Source organism: Leptinotarsa decemlineata, unplaced genomic scaffold (genome assembly GCF_025532065.1).
Source record: "Leptinotarsa decemlineata unplaced genomic scaffold, Ldec_3_MD MMD2_tig00026328_RagTag_RagTag, whole genome shotgun sequence".
Lineage (NCBI taxonomy): Eukaryota > Metazoa > Arthropoda > Insecta > Coleoptera > Chrysomelidae > Leptinotarsa > Leptinotarsa decemlineata.
In genome coordinates, this window is record NW_027412688.1 from 26485413 (window position 1) to 26503909 (window position 18497).

An 18497-nucleotide genomic window follows, 5' to 3' on the forward strand; every position below is an offset into this window, starting at 1 on the left:
CCAACCAGATGTCAATAATGTGTTAGCATGAGATTGTCCAAATGATATCATGGTTTTCATTGTAGATGTTATCCCAGGTTTTCTAACAACAGCCACTTGTTCACCTCCCATTTCATAACGAATTTCGTCAAAGAGAAATGCAATTGCATTATTCGAGAGATAGCATGTTTTCGCTACATCTTTGGGGGTGAATTTACCTTCTATGTAAATGAAGCTCTCGGCAATATCTAGTATAACATCTTGATTATTGATTGCAATTCTGATTTCATCCGAATTCCTGAATAGCGGTGATCCATAGGGCTTATATGTGTGCTCATGTAAACTTATGAGAGAATGATCGAGCACTGGTTCATTGAATATATTCAACTTTTCATTGTTTGTTTCGAGCACCATTGTTATTTTCTCACTTTCAATCCAATCGATTTCAAAAATTTAAGATCACTCACAGACAGAGCGTTATGTGCTAACTGTTTAGCATACACTTGTGGAATGAGCTTCTTTTTATGCACACCTTTCTTTTTGATAGTGCAACTCGTTTGGGATTGTTCAATGCGATTTTGTCTATTATAAATGAAACCCATAACAACAGTTATTCGATTTTCTTCAATTCCAAAATAATGAAAATCTCTTCTTCACTTCCAAAATCGATAAGGTTATTTTTTTCATCCAAAATACGCACTGTAATGTTGTGAATCAATTGACGACCTTCTGGACTGACAGGCATATATATAATACTGTGTGGTTCTTTAGTAAGATTGTAGCCAGGTTCAACATCAATATCGAATGAGAAAAGAATGTGGGATTCTTCACCATTTATATATGAACCAGATATTATATTGCAATCTAAGCGGATAAGTCTCACAGTTGTAATGTTTATTGGTAATGATGATTCATGTATCTGATTTGGTGGAAATATTTCATGAGCGAACCCCATCATTTCTGCTATTGAATTTGGATGTGTCAGATCAATTTCATATTTGGATCGCATTTCACATTTGAATGTATTATTATTGGCGTGTAGATAGAAAATATCATCTGCAACGACATCATTTGGTTTTTTATCATGAAACAATCTGAACATGATATGTTTCTGTATGACGGCATTGATCTCTTCTATTTCATAAGCACCACATGGAATTTCAATTGTCAACTTTTGGGGTATCGATGAGTTGTCATTACTGATTCTAAAACTAACTAAGTTATTAGCTTCAGTTATATTATTGATTGTATTGCATCCATAGAATCCCAAAAGTCCTAATCCATAACGACTGTTCCTATCCAATTCAATTGGTGGAAAAAAATCCGCACTCAAGACACTTGTCCCGACAGCTTGTAGCTCGAACTTTCGTGACATGACTGATGAATATTTTGAAACACATTTCAATTTATTATTGTACACAGCAACAGCACATTTGAGACAATTTACACTTTTTGGAAGGTGTTGTATTGTAATAAGTATCATTTTTATTGATACCAATATTCACATCCTCTATATTACAAATACAACACATAGATTTCCGAGGTATAGGACCGTCATTAACATCCGATTCTGAATTTTGATCGTGGTGGTGGTGCTCATAACAATATCTATGTTTCATTATATCGATGTCATCTTGCAGATGCTTAGGCAACTTTTCCCAAACATATGCAATCTCATGTGCAACACATGCAAGTATCACTTCCTTAGGCATATTTGCAAGCATCACTTTATCCATTTTTTTCAAGGTACCATATTTTGAAAACATTCTAAGTGAAAACCCCATTCCCTTGATAGCCTCCCGATCCAGTTTTGGTGTTGAATCCATTTTTATTTGGAAAATTATTTAGAGAGAAACTGCAAGCACAAGTGACCACAGAGAACTGTATTAAATTTCTGTTGTCGATCATAGTTATATTTGATTTTTACATTCGAACATTTTCGAAAGAATCGAGTCAATTCCAATGGTGGGGGTAGATCTCCAAAACTATCGAAATATGTGACTTCTTTCCCACATTTTTTATATGCCACCCAATGTGTTCCTGGTCCACTTATTCCATCTAAATTAACAATAGCTGTCTCGTTTTGTTTTGGACCTGAAGATGGTAATCTATCACGCATAAAAACACCACGAAAATGTGGAATTTTCATTTTTTGTGCATAATAACTGAGATCGAGATCAGTAAGAGGCCTCTGAGGTAGGGGTTCAATTAGTTTTTTGTTTTGTTTGTGGCTTTGTATGGTTTTAAATATAGTCCTAAACCTTTACGGTATGGTTTGAGATATATTCCACTTCCGCGTTTGCCTAATGCTACAGCCTCCATGGTTTTATTGTGACGATTGGCTTCCATTAAAGCCGCTCTGCTGGCTTTTGCCGAATTCACGGCCTTGGTAATACCAGCAGCAGCTCCCGCCAAACTTCCTAGTGCGGATAGTCCAGCAAAAATTGGTATCAATGGTAAAAGTCCACCGATCTTGGGAACAGGAATTATGCGTGGTGTGCGGATTTTCTTCTTTCCACCGGCAGCTTTAAGGTATTTACGTGCCGCCTGCAATGCCACAGTGATAGCTTTTTTGCTATTATTCGTCACAAATTGATTCCCACCAGCTTTCTTCAATACATTTCGCACTTTATGGACTATCCCAGCACCAAATGCAACTTTTTTAATTTTATTTTTCTTCGTTTGTTTCCTCTTACATTTTTTCTTATTGGTACTACAACCCATGCCCATATGTCTTTTCGCTTTCATAATGTTGGTGACAAGTAATGCAGCTGCTCTTTCCCCAATACTCGCGTCCTTCGATTTAACCCTATCCCAAGCGCTGTATTCAAGTTCTTTGTCGGCTAAATGTCTTGCTGCAAGATCGGATGGATGCTTAGAATATTGAATATCGTGTTTTTTGCATTCAATATCTAATTTATTGATTCCAGGGTCGTTACGAGCTAAACGTTGTTTCAATTTTGTACCCGGTCCACAGTATTGATAACCTCCGGTAGATGTAATTCGAAAGGAAGTTTGTTTATTAAATCATTAACAAAACCACAACCTCTTTTAATTTTACGATCACTTTCAATACGTCCGTATCGTTTGATGGTACACATTGAAATGAATAAGCTAATAACATTTATATAGTCTCCAACCACGGCACGATGCGCATTGTAAAACAGAAAGAAAAGTTTGCTGTAGATAATCTAGATGAGAAATTTGGTTGTGGATTGAATGGACAAAGGGTATTCAGACATGGTCCACTACTTCCATCATCAGTTCGAGGACTCATTATAGGACCTTCAAATTGTGGAAAGACGAATGCAATGATATCACTATTAACACATCCACAAGGACTGAGATTTAGAAATGTGTATCTCTATTCGAAATCACTCAATCAACCTAAATATCAGTACTTGCGAAGTGTTTTGGAACCTATAAAAGGATTAGGTTTTTATACATTCAGCAATAATGCAGAAATAGTGGAACCCTCCGACGCTAAGCCTAATTCTGTTTTCATTTTCGATGATGTAATATGTGAAAAGCAAGATATTATTAGATCATATTTCTGTATGGGACGTCATAAGGATGTTGATTGTTTTTATCTAGCACAGACATATTCACGGGTACCCAAACAGTTAGTGCGTGACAATACCAATTTCATTATAATGTTCAAACAAGATGAGACGAATTTACATCACATTTATTCAGATCATGTTTCACCCGATGTAACATTCAAACAATTCCAATTGATGTGTGTTAAATGCTGGGAGGACCAATATGGATTTCTAGTCATTGATAAGGATAGAAAAATAGATGAAGGTAGATATCGCAAAGGATTCGATAGTTTTATATACCCATGATCTTGTTTTTGGAACTTATTCGATCACTGAATATTGTAGTGGTCACTTCACCAACGAATTAAGCTTTAATTCAAAAAAAAGGGCATTATGAATACAAAAAAAGATCCTGAAAATAAAAACAATGAAATAAATTTGAAACGTCAACTAGTAGAGACAACAGAAGCTGTCAGGCAGAAATTCAACTCTATCAAGAATGATAATATTGAAAATCGTACGACACTTGAAAGATTGTATGAGCCCATAATGAAACCATTGAATGTTTTATCATCAAACGCTACTTCTAAATCACCAGTGTTATCACCAAATCATGGAACTGTTCAATCTACTTCAAATTATCCCATGAGTACTCCAATAGGAAGAAAACAATCTTTTGGTAGTGTATCATCTGTGAATAGTGACACGAGCACACTTCAAGACGATATGAGAACAACTCTATTCGAAACACCATCATCGTCCCACATCGATTCCTCGGATCCTGACATCTCACCTGTTATGAATGAAAGTGGTGAAGATGTTTTGATGAAACATTTGAATAATATAAAATCTAGAAATCCAGCATATGATGGAACATTTGGCGTACGTATGGATCCAATTACACAAAAGCTGAAAATGGGAAGTCTAGTGGTAAATTTCAAAGATGGAAACATTTCATTTTGGGATGCTAATAAAGTGAAAAAATATGAATGCGCAGGTAGTCCAGAATTGTATGATATGATTTTTTTGAAGAATCCACAAGATGTTGATAATGAAGAAACTCGTCAAGTATATTCCAAAATATTGAAAATAACGAATGCTCCATATAAACAATATCATCTGAAGAATGGTTTTAAAAATACAAATTCTAAAAAATTTCGTGAAGTTATCAAACCTCTATTAGACTCACGACAATATCCAATAAGAAGTAGAAGTAAAATTGGTGGAGCACTCAAACGAGTGAAAATGGAGAAAATATATAATTCTAAACCTGTGAATTATGTGTACTGGAATTCACCGAAAGAGTTAGTTGCTCGCCTACGACTATTGGTAGCTTCAAAGTCAGCCGGACATACCGGACATGATAATGAAATAATTTCAATAATTGAAGAATTACGTGAAGAAGGTATAATATATTAACATATTCACATGTAATGATCACTGTCACATCATCATTCAATGCAGTAACATTATCACCTTTTCTCTTTAATCATATTGAAATAGAATGACTAATGAAATAAGTGATGTCAAACGACAAGTTGTTAATGAATTACATAAACCTGCAAGACGTAATTTTCGTAGAAGAATAACCACCATCAAAGGTTTTGCAGATCTATGGCAAATAGATTTAGCTGAACTGCAACCTTATGCAAAAAGTAATGAAGGATACCGATATATACTTGTAGTGATAGATTGTTACTCCAAATATCTGTGGACTGTAGCAGTTAAAGATAAAACAGGTAGTACAGTAACTAATGCAATGAAACATGTACTGAAAGAAGCCAAATACTCCCCCAAACACATACAAAGCGATCAAGGGAAAGAATTTTTCAATAAAAGCTTCTCATCTCTCATGCGAGAATATAATATCAATCATTATTCAACATTTAGCACAAAGAAGGCAGCTATAGCAGAAAGAGTGATTCGTACAATAAAGGCATGGCTCTACAAGGAATTTTCGATGAGAGGTCACCACAAATGGCTTGATATTCTTCCAATTATAACTAGTAGATATAATAATAAAGTTCATCGTACAATAGGTATGGCACCCATCAATGTTGATTCAACAACAAAATTAAAATTCAAGGGTATCAATGGAATTGGAGGAAGACAAAGTAAACCCAAATTCCAATTAAATGATATTGTACGTATAAGTAAATACAAACATATTTTTGAAAAGTCTTACACTGCGAATTTTACCACGGAGCTATTCAAGATTGTTAAAATTAATAAAACCATCCCAACGACTTATAATCTTGAAGATATGAATGAACAGCCGATTAGAGGATGTTTTTACGAAGAAGAGTTATTACGAACCGAGAATCCTGACGTATATCTGATTGAGAAGGTGTTGAAGAGAAGAAAAAATAAAGTATATGTAAAGTGGTTAGGCCTTCCTAGCGAACAAAATTCTTGGATTGATGAATCAAATATGGTTTAAATGTATATAATAGTGACTTTTATGAATAAAGTAATATTAAAGTTCATTATTGTTTTCATTTCAATTATAAGTATGTGAACTGAAAAATATTGCAGCGGTAAACATTGCCCCAGCCATTCGCAATGTTCTGTGTATACCAAACCAAATTAATTGTATACTCCATTCCCGCTTATATTTTTCAACTCACGATATTGAAAACACATTATCATTCCCAAAACTAATCGCCGTCACTTTGAAATGCAGTATCCAACTCTTTTTGCCAATTATCTCTCACTGATAATGCTGTCTCATAAAGCTTAGTCGACTCCTCAAGCTCAGCCTGAGCTTGCATTCTCGAACGTTGATGGAATTGCTTATCTTTACCAATTTTTGAACGGAGTTCATCAGCATCTTTAGACATTCTAGCCAATTCAACCTTCGCTAATGCAATCTTGGCATCTAATGCTTCAAGAGTTTCATTATTAGCATTAATAGCTCGCTCACTCTTTTCAAGTTCAGCAATAGTCATCTGTGCCTTTACAAGACGGCATTTTGCTTTCCTTTTCATTTCCCCAAACCGATGGAGGGGGCTGAAAGAAGATAGCGGTTCAGCTTTCAAATCACTCTTCATTTCTTTAGGAGTACCTTTTGGCTTCCTCTTCGATCTGTCACTTTTCGTTGCGGGTTTTTTCTGTCGCACAACACTTTTGGATTCTTTCTTTTCTTTAAAGTCAGTGACAATCGATGAAGATGCCTTAGTAACCTTCCTCTTGATTGTTCTAGATTTCTTATCAACACCAAGAGGAAGGGTAGATGAAGAGTGTTTGAGTGATGATAATTGCGAAACGATCGGATTTTCAATAATAATTTGCTCATTTGGTTCTGGCACATCTGCAAAGTTAACGAAGTCGTTAATATCAAAATCATTTATCGAATCTTGACTCGATAAATGTAATACTGGAATATTTTCAAAATCAGTCTGATCGATATCAACAAGTGGTGAACCATCTTCAGCAATCAATAGCGGCATAGAGCTCATGATTATTAAGGTCTGAGGAATGATATGTGATAGCAATAGAATGTGGATAGGAAAGGTGATGATGTTACTGAGACCTCACCATTTATAGAAGAAAATAAACTAGCGCATGCGCTCTTTCATCAACTGGCACATGCGCTCTCTCACTAAACTATTCACGCATGTAACAATCTTTGTCATTTAAGAGGAAAACTTTGTGTTGCATGCATGTATTTTTAAATGTTAGAAAATAATACAAATAAATTCAAAATATATATATATTTATTAATAATAGAGGACAATAACGATAATAAAAAATGAAAAATGTTAATATGTCTCTGTGGATGTGGAACGTTCTTTGACTCTATTCCTCAATAGTTGTTGCTCGTGCGTCAAACACCAACATTGAAAAAAATGGATTCTCCTATTGGGGTAGAGTTGACCAACCTTCTCACACAGATCCCAAGTACTTCTACATGCATTGCATACATGATTCCAACAATTCATGGAATATGTATCACAACGCAAACAACGTTGCAGTGGAGTTGGAACGGCAGCACAGATACCACAAATATTTCTACAGATACCTATATTGTTAAATATTATAGGTTCGGAACACTTCAGACACTGTAACTGTTGTTGACGATAATCCGATTTTGTTCGCTTCGGTGGATGAGAAGGAGGCGATAGTTGAATCCGCAACACGCAATCACTACACATACCAGTACATGGATTGATTGAATCCTTAGGTCTACTTATTTGACAAAAGTAGCACACAATAGCCCCTGCAATCATCATTGGGTAGACACACACTTTTGGTTTTTCATTCCACTCTTTTGGAAACGGCATTTTACTAATTCGATTAGAAATATAAAGAGATGACTTACAGAAACTCTGAATGCTCTCTCCTATACCTACGATCTCTATTTATACAAATCAACATCATGTGGAAGTATAGTGGGATAACTTCTCCTACTATTCCACTCTAAACGAGTCAAGTGGGAGTCGCATCACCTCCTATATAAGTTGACTTGCAAACCTAGAGTTCATTCATTCACTCTCTACAACTGTGAGCAAACAACAACAAGATGAATTCTGCAAAAATAAATGCTGCATTAAATAGAATAGCTGCTGTTGATGAAAACAATTGGATAGACGAATCAGATGATGAGGATGTCAATGTTCCGCTAGAGGAAGTAATAGTTGAAGCAGAAGATGTTGGAGTCGATGAAGATGAGATAGACGAAGTTGAAAACGAGGCCAACCAAAGCGACGAAGATGATGACGTGATGGAGTTTGAGAGGGTCATGGATGAAGAAGGAGATGATGAAGGGATAGAAGCTGACACAACTGAAGGTGATGGTGCTATGAGGATCGGTATGCGAACACTCAATGTCAGTGAGACACTGGAAGATCCCTTGGATTTGTATTGTGCATTGGATGCATACGTATTGATCAGCACAATAGATGGAGAGAACAAAAAACTATGTTGGTGCTGCTTTCGGTTTTATTCGCATAGAAACAATAATGGAGGGTGGTATGCCCATGTCAACACCCACAACACTGTCTCAATTATGGAAATGGGACAGAATTGGTGTGAAGCTTGCGAGAGGCCACTAACAAACTTCACCCGAGTATCTACATGTATTATATGTAATAATGTCCAACCTGTGGCACAATAACCGTGGACCTACTGGTCAAAAAAAAAACAACAGCCCTTTTCAGGGCTACATTATTCACACAAACAGTAGTTAGTTGTATTAGTATTCATAGATTATGTGACAAATGAATACTTTGATTAATAAAAGTCTAAGTTGGAAATTTGTTAGTCTTTGAATATCTATACATTATATGACAAATAAATTACTACTTTGACTGAAAAGTCGAAATTTGGAATTTGATAGTCATTGAATATCTATGCATATGATGAGTACTACTTTAAATGAAAGTTGAAGTTGGCATTTGTCAATCATTCATATGCATATAATGATGAATACTTTCACATACATATATTTCGTTTGAGATTATAATGTTAACATAATGTTAACAATGGTATGAATCTGTTTCTGTTTGAAAGTATAATGGTAGCTCTGAAAAGAGCTATTTTTTTTATTGTTTCAGTCTTTAATTGTAGCCCTGAAAAGGGCTGTTATTTTTTTATTAATCCATGCAATGATATGGACTAACGCTCCTCATCATCAGAAACAATAATTATGGTATCGTCATCTGAATCAGATGATATACTAATGATATCATCCTCATAGTAGTCATCTGAATCAGATGATATACTCATGATGTCGTCGTCGTCATAATCAGCTGAATCAGATGATATACTAATCACATCATCCGCATTATTATCGTCAACAGCATCTATGTCGTCCTGAATACCTTGTTCCACTCGTTCTGCGAAATCATCAGGAAGATCATAGATTCGCTGCAGAAATTGAGCGAAGGTTGTACTCAAATGATCAGACGTTGAATCTATTTCATGTACTTGGATGGGTCCTGTACTCGACATTGTGGAAGAATGATATAGAACTGGGATTGTTGCTATATTTATATTGGAAGAAATGAAATGGAGGGGGTGAAATGTAGAACAGTGTTTGAGATTCGAAAACATCAAGAATGAAACTCTGAGCGATTATTAGGAGAAATTCTAGTGATTATTATGGAAAAAAAACTAATAAGAGGGAGAGGAAGGGAGGAAGACACTGCCCCAGCCTCGCAGTGCCTCGTGTACACCAACCAAAAAGTGTGTACTCCGTGGAAGGAAAGGAAAGGAAATGATGGACGAGTAGATGATTATATGTCATCATCGGAATTGAGGACATCATCATCGATTAGGATTGGGGATGGCGGAGGACTATCCTCGATGAGGATAGGGGATGGTGGAGGACGTCTAACGTCAAGCTCGTCATCAGCATCATCACCAGAGTCGTCGTCGTCATCATCGTCGTCGTCGCTACTCATTGGGACAATGTCATCATAAGCAGGGTCCCACCATCCGTCAGGATCTGGATATTCCGAGTCATCCAAGTGTCCTTCGTCACTGCCAGTGACATGCTGAACTTGCATCCTGATGTCGTGATCCCGGTATTCGTATGGCGGACTGTGGGGTTCCGTGGTGGAAGAGACAACCTGTACCTGGCTGTTATCCCAGTAATTGAAGTTGTACCCCTGATCCGGGCAGCTATAGGGTTCGGAGGTTGAATCGGGTTCCATCTCGATGCTAGCTGATCAACTGAATGTTTCATCAGATGATTTCTACTTTTATACTTTCGAGAGGGAGTGGGAGAGGAGTGGAACATTGAGTAGGGGTAAATTGTAGTGTGACATAAGACATATTCAATGAGTAGGGGTAAATTGCAAAGTGACATAAGACATATTCAATGAAAGAGATACTTGAATGGATAAAATACAAATGAAATATACTTGTCGATTTCACTATGAAACATGTCTATTTTTTTATTTTTTAAATTTTCTTCACATGAAATTATTTACAAGTGATTAGAGAACACAAAAATTGATGTGAGGTATTTGTCTAGAAGAACTTGGAATTGAAATAAAAAAATAATAATGATAATAAGAGGAAGTGAAGAAAAATGCTCCAACCATCGCATTGTTCAATGTGTACCAAACCAAAAAACAGTGTACACCCTTTATTTCACTTCCTTTTCCTTTATTCAATATAAACTTAACAAATATAAACTTAAAACTACCATAATTAAATACTCCTAACTAACCTAAAACTAATCTTACATTTACACTTCATCTACAAAAAGAGTGTCCATAACTGTCACTACTTTTTTGTACAGCTCTATCGAAGAGGTCTTTGCTTTACACCTTTCCTGCAGAGATGCATAATTCCGATCTATTTCGGCCATTTCCTTTTGGAGTTCCCTCCGTCGGTTATCCATTTCAGCCATTTGTCGCTTCATGGTAACCAACTCGGCCTCGCTAGATCGGGCAGCTCGTTCTGCTTTCTTGCATCTCTGCAGAAAAACACTCATCTTTTCACTAACCTCTCCGATAGGCTGTGGCACCAACACCTCAGGATCCGCCGGTGTCGCTGGCAGCGGTGGTAGTCGCGTCACCAACGGCGACAATATCACCAACTCCGGAGAAGGACTCCTCGGAATTTCCACTGCTGCTGGTGCTGCTGCTGGTGTGGAGGCCCTCTTACGAGAGGTCGAAAAACTACCTGCATAAGGATTAGTCCTATTGCAAGTAGCTCGGTACTTTGAAATAGGACCAACCTTTGCTGCAGGTCGTTGGCAAACCTTCTTCACAGCCCTGACTTCCTCCTCCTCCTCGAATAAGTCAGGGCTAGAAGATCTGCACCTAACTCGCGAACGCGAAGTGGTTGGCTGGTCAACCGTCACCGCTCTCGAAGATGCTGCCTCCTCCTGGTCAGCGGACACCGGCAGAATAGACGCCACAGCATTATTCACCTCCTGTGTATTGGTTGCCATTCTGAAAAAGAAGAAATAATACAAAGTTAGTTGATATAAAAAATAACATTCCTAATTTACTTACTCAAATATCAAGTTGGTCGTTGGAACGTACTGCCTTGTTGTGGAGTGGACTGCTCTCGATGAGATGACTTCTCGAACTGAATGTTGTGGAGTGCTCTCCGGAGGGTATCGACTTCGATGCGTGAGCGGTGGGAAAATGGTGGGAGCGCACATGCGCGATGAGGGTAGGGGTGTACATGCGCAAATGTTGGGAGTCGGGGGGCGGGGCTTCGGGGAGGGGAGGGGCGGGGCTTCGGAAAGGGGGCGGGGCTTCGGAAAGGGGCGGGGTATCCGAAAAGTTGGTGGCGACGGGGGGGGGGGGGGGGGGGGGCGGCCCTAACGGGCCCCGCCCACTGCCTGGGCTCCGCCCAGGTGGGTGGGGCCTCCGGCCCCAGGTAGGCGGGACATCTGGAGAGACATCTACGCCCTCTTCGCGCGCGCGTTCGTAACATAATATGCAACCGAACACCTAACCTAACGTATTAACGTATTAACGTAACCTAACCTAGTACGCTAACCTACCGCTATGCAACCGAACACCTAACCTATCGTATGTATTAACGTAACCTAACCTAGTACGCTAACCTACCGCTATGCAACCGAACACCTAACCTAACCTAACCTAACCTAACCTAACCTAACCTAACCTAACCTAACCTAACCTACAGTAACTATTAACCTAACCTAACGAGGGAATACTAACCTAACACCTAACCTAACGTAAGTATGCAGCTAACCTAACGTAGCTATTAACCTAACCTAACGAGGGAATACATTCACCATGTTGGTTCCATTAATACATCATCAGTTGGTTTTGGTTTTGGTTGTATTATTCTATGATTTGGATTAATGTTCAGTCCTGGATATCCCAGTCCACCTGATGATGATGGCCTGACTTTATAGTTTCTCTCCAAAACTTCTTTATGGTTTTTCTCCAATACTTCAACTCTCTGTTCCAGTACATCATACTTTTTCATTGTAGTCCCTGTTATGTTTGACATAGCATCAAATTTTTTATTTGTAGACGCTGTTATGTCAGACATTTTTATGTCTACATCACTTGTAAGTTTGTCAAATTTACGAGTGAAAGTTATCCGAGCCTCTGCAATTTTATCGTTAAATGCTTGCCGGGCGTCCCGAGCAATATTGCCTATTGTGGATTGTATTGCAGCTTGTAGGGCTAGAAGTATAACTTCCTTTGCTCCATTAATTTCCCCCTCAAGATATGATACAGTTACACAATCACTCTTGTCAATTGGTTCACTTGTATTTTTCAATATTTTCCTTTGCATGTCATAATGACCATCTTTTGTTAATTTAAAACCATTCCCAGGAGGACCTCGAATGACATTACCACCCCATTTTCTTTTTCTACCAAACTTATCGATTGTTTTAGACATTGTGCACTCTACGATGATTCTCTTCAAACTGATATTTCTGTCATTTACATTATACTATATATTGCAGTAATTGATTAGGGAAATAGAAATAATACAAATAAAATTTTAATCATTTTATATTCATTACAGTAATACATATACATACATACATAATACATTAATATCACATTACTTCTATCATATATTATTAATTATAAATGGCTACATAAATATCAATATTGAATTTTCCGGTTTTGAAGATATTGAATGATATTTCAATCATTGATCTCGGCAGATAATAAATTAATCAATTGATCCAATGGAGTCTCCTGAGATTGTGATTGTTGAATAATATTACTTATCCAACGAATGTTCTCATTTGGATCGTTTTCATAAAATTCAATATCATTATGACCCCAAGGAAGAGTGTGGGTAGTATTCGGAATGATAAATCGTTTATCGTCGTGATATGATAATGCAACTTTATTTTTTAATTCAGTATACATATCATGTAACACGCTTCTAAATGAATTCATCTTTCTGAATATCATACCACCTTGTTCGACGATTTTTTGATAATCTTCGCATGTCAATTCATTCTTTATTACAGATCGTTTAACCCCTTTGGCTTTCTTAAATTCACCATCAACAGATTTCACATAATATGCTTTAGCACCTGTACCATAAAAACTCATGATTGGATCATTTGGAAATTCATCTTTGAAGTTACCCAAGACTGAACTTGTTACTGGAATATTGAATTGGTTAACTATACTGTAATTGGATGTATCAAATCTACTTATGTTAGTTTTTATGAATTCATAAAAATTTTCTGTGTTTACTTTAAGAATGAGCGAGTCGGTATCTGTGTAAAGTAAAGAGACATTTTCATCAAAGTGTTGTTTGATGCATCCATAGAAAAAGTCATACATGACTGTTTTAGATAATTCTAATATGGAAAATCCCAAATATAATGGTTTATCGTAATGAACCTTCACTCTACCCAATTGAATGGCAACGAAATTATCAGTGAAAATTGAACAATTTTTGAAATTTGGTTTGGCTATGAGAGTGCTGGCACCTATATTTTTCTTTATATTTTCCCAATGTGTAACGAGTCTAACATCAATTCGATTATCTACATTCTCCATTGTCTTTCCATACACCGCATTATTCATTAGTTTATAGAAATCTTTAACAGATTTGTTGTTAGACCTATTACGCATTTCAGTATTAAGATCTATATAGGGTTTCATCCAGCATGATTGTTTGAATTTCAATACTCTATGTGTATTCATTACAATCAATCCATTTTTGACAGCTTGCTGTAGATTCCTATAATGAACAATATATTTTCTTTTATCATTCAAATTTGGAATTAATTTGGGAATTTTCGATTGTGTACGAGGTGGTATTATTTTTTCGACTAAAAATGGAAGGTCAGAATGTTTATCATGCAACTCTTGTGGATAATGAATGTCCACTTCAAATACATACCCATACGGACTATCAGTACTCACATCCATCACATCGAGATTAAGAATTTCATTTGGTGTCAACCATGTAAATTCACTTGTTGGTAGAGGTTGTGACATACTGTGACCGTATAGATTTGTTGCATCTAAATATGTAATGAATGTGGAAGGTTCGTTGGGATTATAATTGGGTAAAAATCTATTATTTGCTATATGTTTCCTCTCGCTACATTGACTAATTCCACCTCGTATACCTTTTTGAAAAAAGTGAATCATATCAATGTCAGTTAGTAATTCCAATTCAACATTAGTGAACTTCAACATGGCATCCCATGATAATCCAGGTGCAGTGTAATATTGTGCCGGATCTAAGTTATATATCTCTAAACTTGTGGTGCGGAAGTTTTCAAAAATATCACATAGTAGCAATACATCCGACTTCAAATACAAATCAGAGTATTCCCCCAAATTCTGACACTCGAATAAATTCCAAACTTTTCTAGCCCTATCATAATCAGTTTCCGATATATGTTCACAATTGAGTGTGTCATAAAACTGATTTTTTGTCGGAAGTAATGGATAATTCAATTTGTCAATGTCATCAACAAAACTATATGGAAATACACCTTTCTGTCTCATCAAATTGAATTTCTCAATTTGTGGGAAATGTTTGTGCATCTCCAAACATTGATCGGAGGTCAAGTTTGCACCCAACTTCTCCAACGAATTAGTCATAAATTTATAACTATCGATAAATCTCATTTTGAGATAATTCTTCCTAACCACACCATCTTTATCGGTATAGCTGTGTGTGAAGAGATGCTTCGTGAAAGATATATATTTCTCTTTAGTTTGCGGGATAACATCAACTTTCTCTTTATTCCTATACAATTCTTTTATGAATAAATGACAATCATAACCACTTAAATTATGAAAAATGATAGGTATGAAGTTTGGTATTTTGAAATTTAAATTACATTTCGAGTGAGCGGCATGTGATCTTTTCTTTCCTGTGACATGACAATGATCTCTTACTTTGACTTCACCATCAGTAAATGCTTTATTACATATACCACAAGTTCTGGCTGCAGCAAACTGTTCTTCTTCTTCGTCAGTTTGTGTATCCATCGGTTTAGGGTTTCTGAGATGATTTTCATGTATCTCTTTCAAATCATCTTCAATGCTACTCACAAATTTCTGAGCTGCATCTACACCCCTATATGTAACAAATTTTGACAAATCATCATTATATGAACACTTTATCAAATAAGCAAATGAATATGGGGCATGTTTGAATGTTTTAATCGTGTATGAACTTTCAGGATTTGGCTCATTCACATGAATCGGTTTAAGCACTGATTCAAAATCAGCATACACTACAAATGGCACCCTCATTTGCCTCTCAAAGTTTTCAAACATTAGTTTATTTTCCGCAACCATTCTACCATATTTATTGATCTTTAAATTAGTAGTTGGTGTTGTGGTACTAATGTGATTACAATCATACATATTATGACGTAAAAGCAATCTCTCATCAGAAAAATATATCAAACATCCGTCACAAAAATATTTTTTCTGTCTATGAGCTGATAGTTGATTAGAAACTAATCTTGAAAGATCTTTGATCCAACAATAGTGACCATTACCGGAGTCATCAGTTATAAACAACAAATTGACATGTCTCCGGAGTCTTCTCTGTGAGTATCGCAATGGACCAATCACTTCATACTTCATTTTACCCTTCTCAAATGTACTCTCTAAACCGTAAACATTAATTGAAATATCATTCCTATCTTCGAATATTTCGATACTCTTATTATTAACTTTAACCGGAAAATCCATACCTGTGACATCTAAAACAGTGGAAAAATGTGGATATGACGTAAGTTCGGACACTCGACTATCTGCAGGATATAATGCTGATGTTATAGCCCAAGCAAAACAATATTGATCTTCATTACGAACATTCACAACAGCTTTCTTCCATTGAATACATTGAGGCAGCTTCACATATGAACGTCCTTCCAGTGGACTGTATTTATTAATGTTGACCTCGAGAAACAATATTTTTTCACAAGTCCAACCTGAATTATAAAAAAAAAAAATATTACTATTCAATCTTATTGAAATTTTTAAAAAATAAATACCTGAGTCGCGATCCTGGAACTCAGTCGTTTGAGCCACAATTACATCACGGAATCCATCAAAAACAGCATTCAAATCTGAAGATTGGTCCACTATTTTATTTTGGGAATTAAATGACTTCGTGTCCCTCGAATCATCAGTCTGAAGAATATAATTCCCAAAAACTTCCATATTCACCTTGATGCTTTTATGGATCCTGATGGCTGATTCCAGTAATTCAATGACCTTCTGCCTAATCTTATTGAAAAATGACATGTAGTCACTGGTTACAATCGAACTCTCCACCCTGTATGTAGCAATGCGGCAATTGAATGCATTCGTTATAATTTGAACACCGTCAGACAATTGAACACATGCATTATTTTTATGACTCATGGTTCTTCGGTGAGAATTCACTTGGCTCATAGGAATTGTCACATTACAACAATTGCACGTATACATAGGTGTTGCATTATCCACTCTCACCCGTTTCACTGCAGGCCCTCCTTGGCAACTCTGGAGCTGATGCCGACGAAGATTATCACTACGAGTGAAAGATTTACCACAGTCACAGGAATACATTTTATATAATAGTTCTCACTAACTCACTTGATGTAAACTGACATAGCCAACACTCGTACGCTTCTTAAATACACTCTGATAGGACCCGTCAAGACGTCATAGCCAACCCCACTTCTCAACTACATGCGCCAAGATTACCTCCCAACTGAATGCGATAACAGATGTCGATATACGAGCAAGCAGTGGTCGTTGCGGTCTCGGAGAGGGTAGACGCTAGGCAAACGGTCCTCGGCTGCCGTTGTGTCACCATCGATAGCGGGGCTAGAGCGACCTTCATCGCTTCGGGAGAGGTGAGGGCAGACCGATGAATACGCATTACTCTGCCACACGTCGTGGAGTGAACATGTCGCTCTCTAGCCGTTGAACGGTTATTGCTGTGACGTCACTCCACTACTAACTTGGTGCCCTAACACCGATGGAGCATTTACTACTTGGAGGATCTTCGAAGTATGCAGACGTATGTTTGTACATAGACAAACAAGCACATGATGAAACCCTGTACCGTGCATTCTCCTACACACACACACACACATAAACACACAAAATCTCATATGAAAAAAAAATCTGAACGATCCATGCACCAGACACTTCAAGGTCACAACGCCTTGACTTCACTGCACAACAAAAAAACTTCACCAAACAACAACCAATAAAAAAAGCAATTAATACGTCATAGTGGTGGGGGGAGGCCGAGAATCAGCTGTAAACAACTACTCTGGACTTATTCCTCCGGGAGTTGGTCGGTCATCTCCCGCTAACCGCAATGATCAACTCCCGCCAAACGGTCATCTCCCGCTAAAACCAATGAAGCGGAGAGAGGTAAGAGGGGATAGGTGAAAGCACTCGAATGACCTATAAATAGTCAGATCTCGGAGGAATAAGTCCAGTTATCACCCGAAGACGAAGGTGGATACTAACAATCGAATCTTTTAATTTTTATTTTTTGTTAATAATATTTTTTAATTTTCAGCTTTTATTAATATTTGAATTTTTTTAATTGTTTGGTTGTTGCTTGTATGTCATTTTTTTGTAATTTTATTTTTTGTTTATTAAAATTTTCGGTTAATCTTTTTAATTTTTTTTCAGGGTTTTCAAATCAATTTATATTATATTAGACAATGGAAGTCCGAACTGATGAAATACACCACGAAATATTGTCAACCACCTTCAAACAAACGTTAAAAAACAATGTATTTTTTTAGAGAAACTCATATAACCTTTCTTGTAGTGTTTGAAAGAAACCTTCATTTTAATTTTTTATAAAAGTTAGCATCAAAACTAAGCGAGCTAGAACGGAAATAATGTCGGCACCAAGTTTTTTCACGACAAAAAAGTGAAAATCACATCCTCATTACCACCCCAATATTATTACTCCTCTACAATTCACCACCGTATTCACCAGAGTTGGTCCCCTGCGAATGTTTTCTGTTCCCAAGATTGCACAGACCCATGCAATGACTGCGTTTTG

General features: G+C 36.8%; 1 protein-coding gene across 1 annotated transcript; it reads right to left on the reverse strand.

Annotated features, from left to right (window-relative positions):
- Positions 1 to 8900: 8900 nt before the first annotated feature.
- LOC141485430 (uncharacterized) lies at positions 8901 to 17742 on the reverse strand. The gene is made up of 3 exons (XM_074182132.1): positions 16471 to 17742; positions 11492 to 16407; positions 8901 to 11428 (listed from the first exon to the last, which is right to left on the reverse strand). Exons 2-3 carry the CDS (start codon positions 11641 to 11643, stop codon positions 10717 to 10719), a joined length of 864 nt encoding a protein of 287 aa, XP_074038233.1. The 5' UTR covers positions 11644 to 16407; positions 16471 to 17742; the 3' UTR covers positions 8901 to 10716.
- Between the last annotated feature and the right edge of the window lie 755 nt (positions 17743 to 18497).

What these genes read in the sequence shown, in the direction of transcription:
- LOC141485430 (XM_074182132.1), bottom strand. Translation starts at nt 11,643, where the DNA reads ATGTGCGCTCCCACCATTTTCCCACCGCTCACGCATCGAAGTCGATAC. An exon ending in ACGACCAACTTGATATTTGA is followed by an intron (nt 11,429 to 11,491) that starts GTAAGTAAATTA and finishes CTTCTTTTTCAG; the next exon opens with AATGGCAACCAATACACAGG.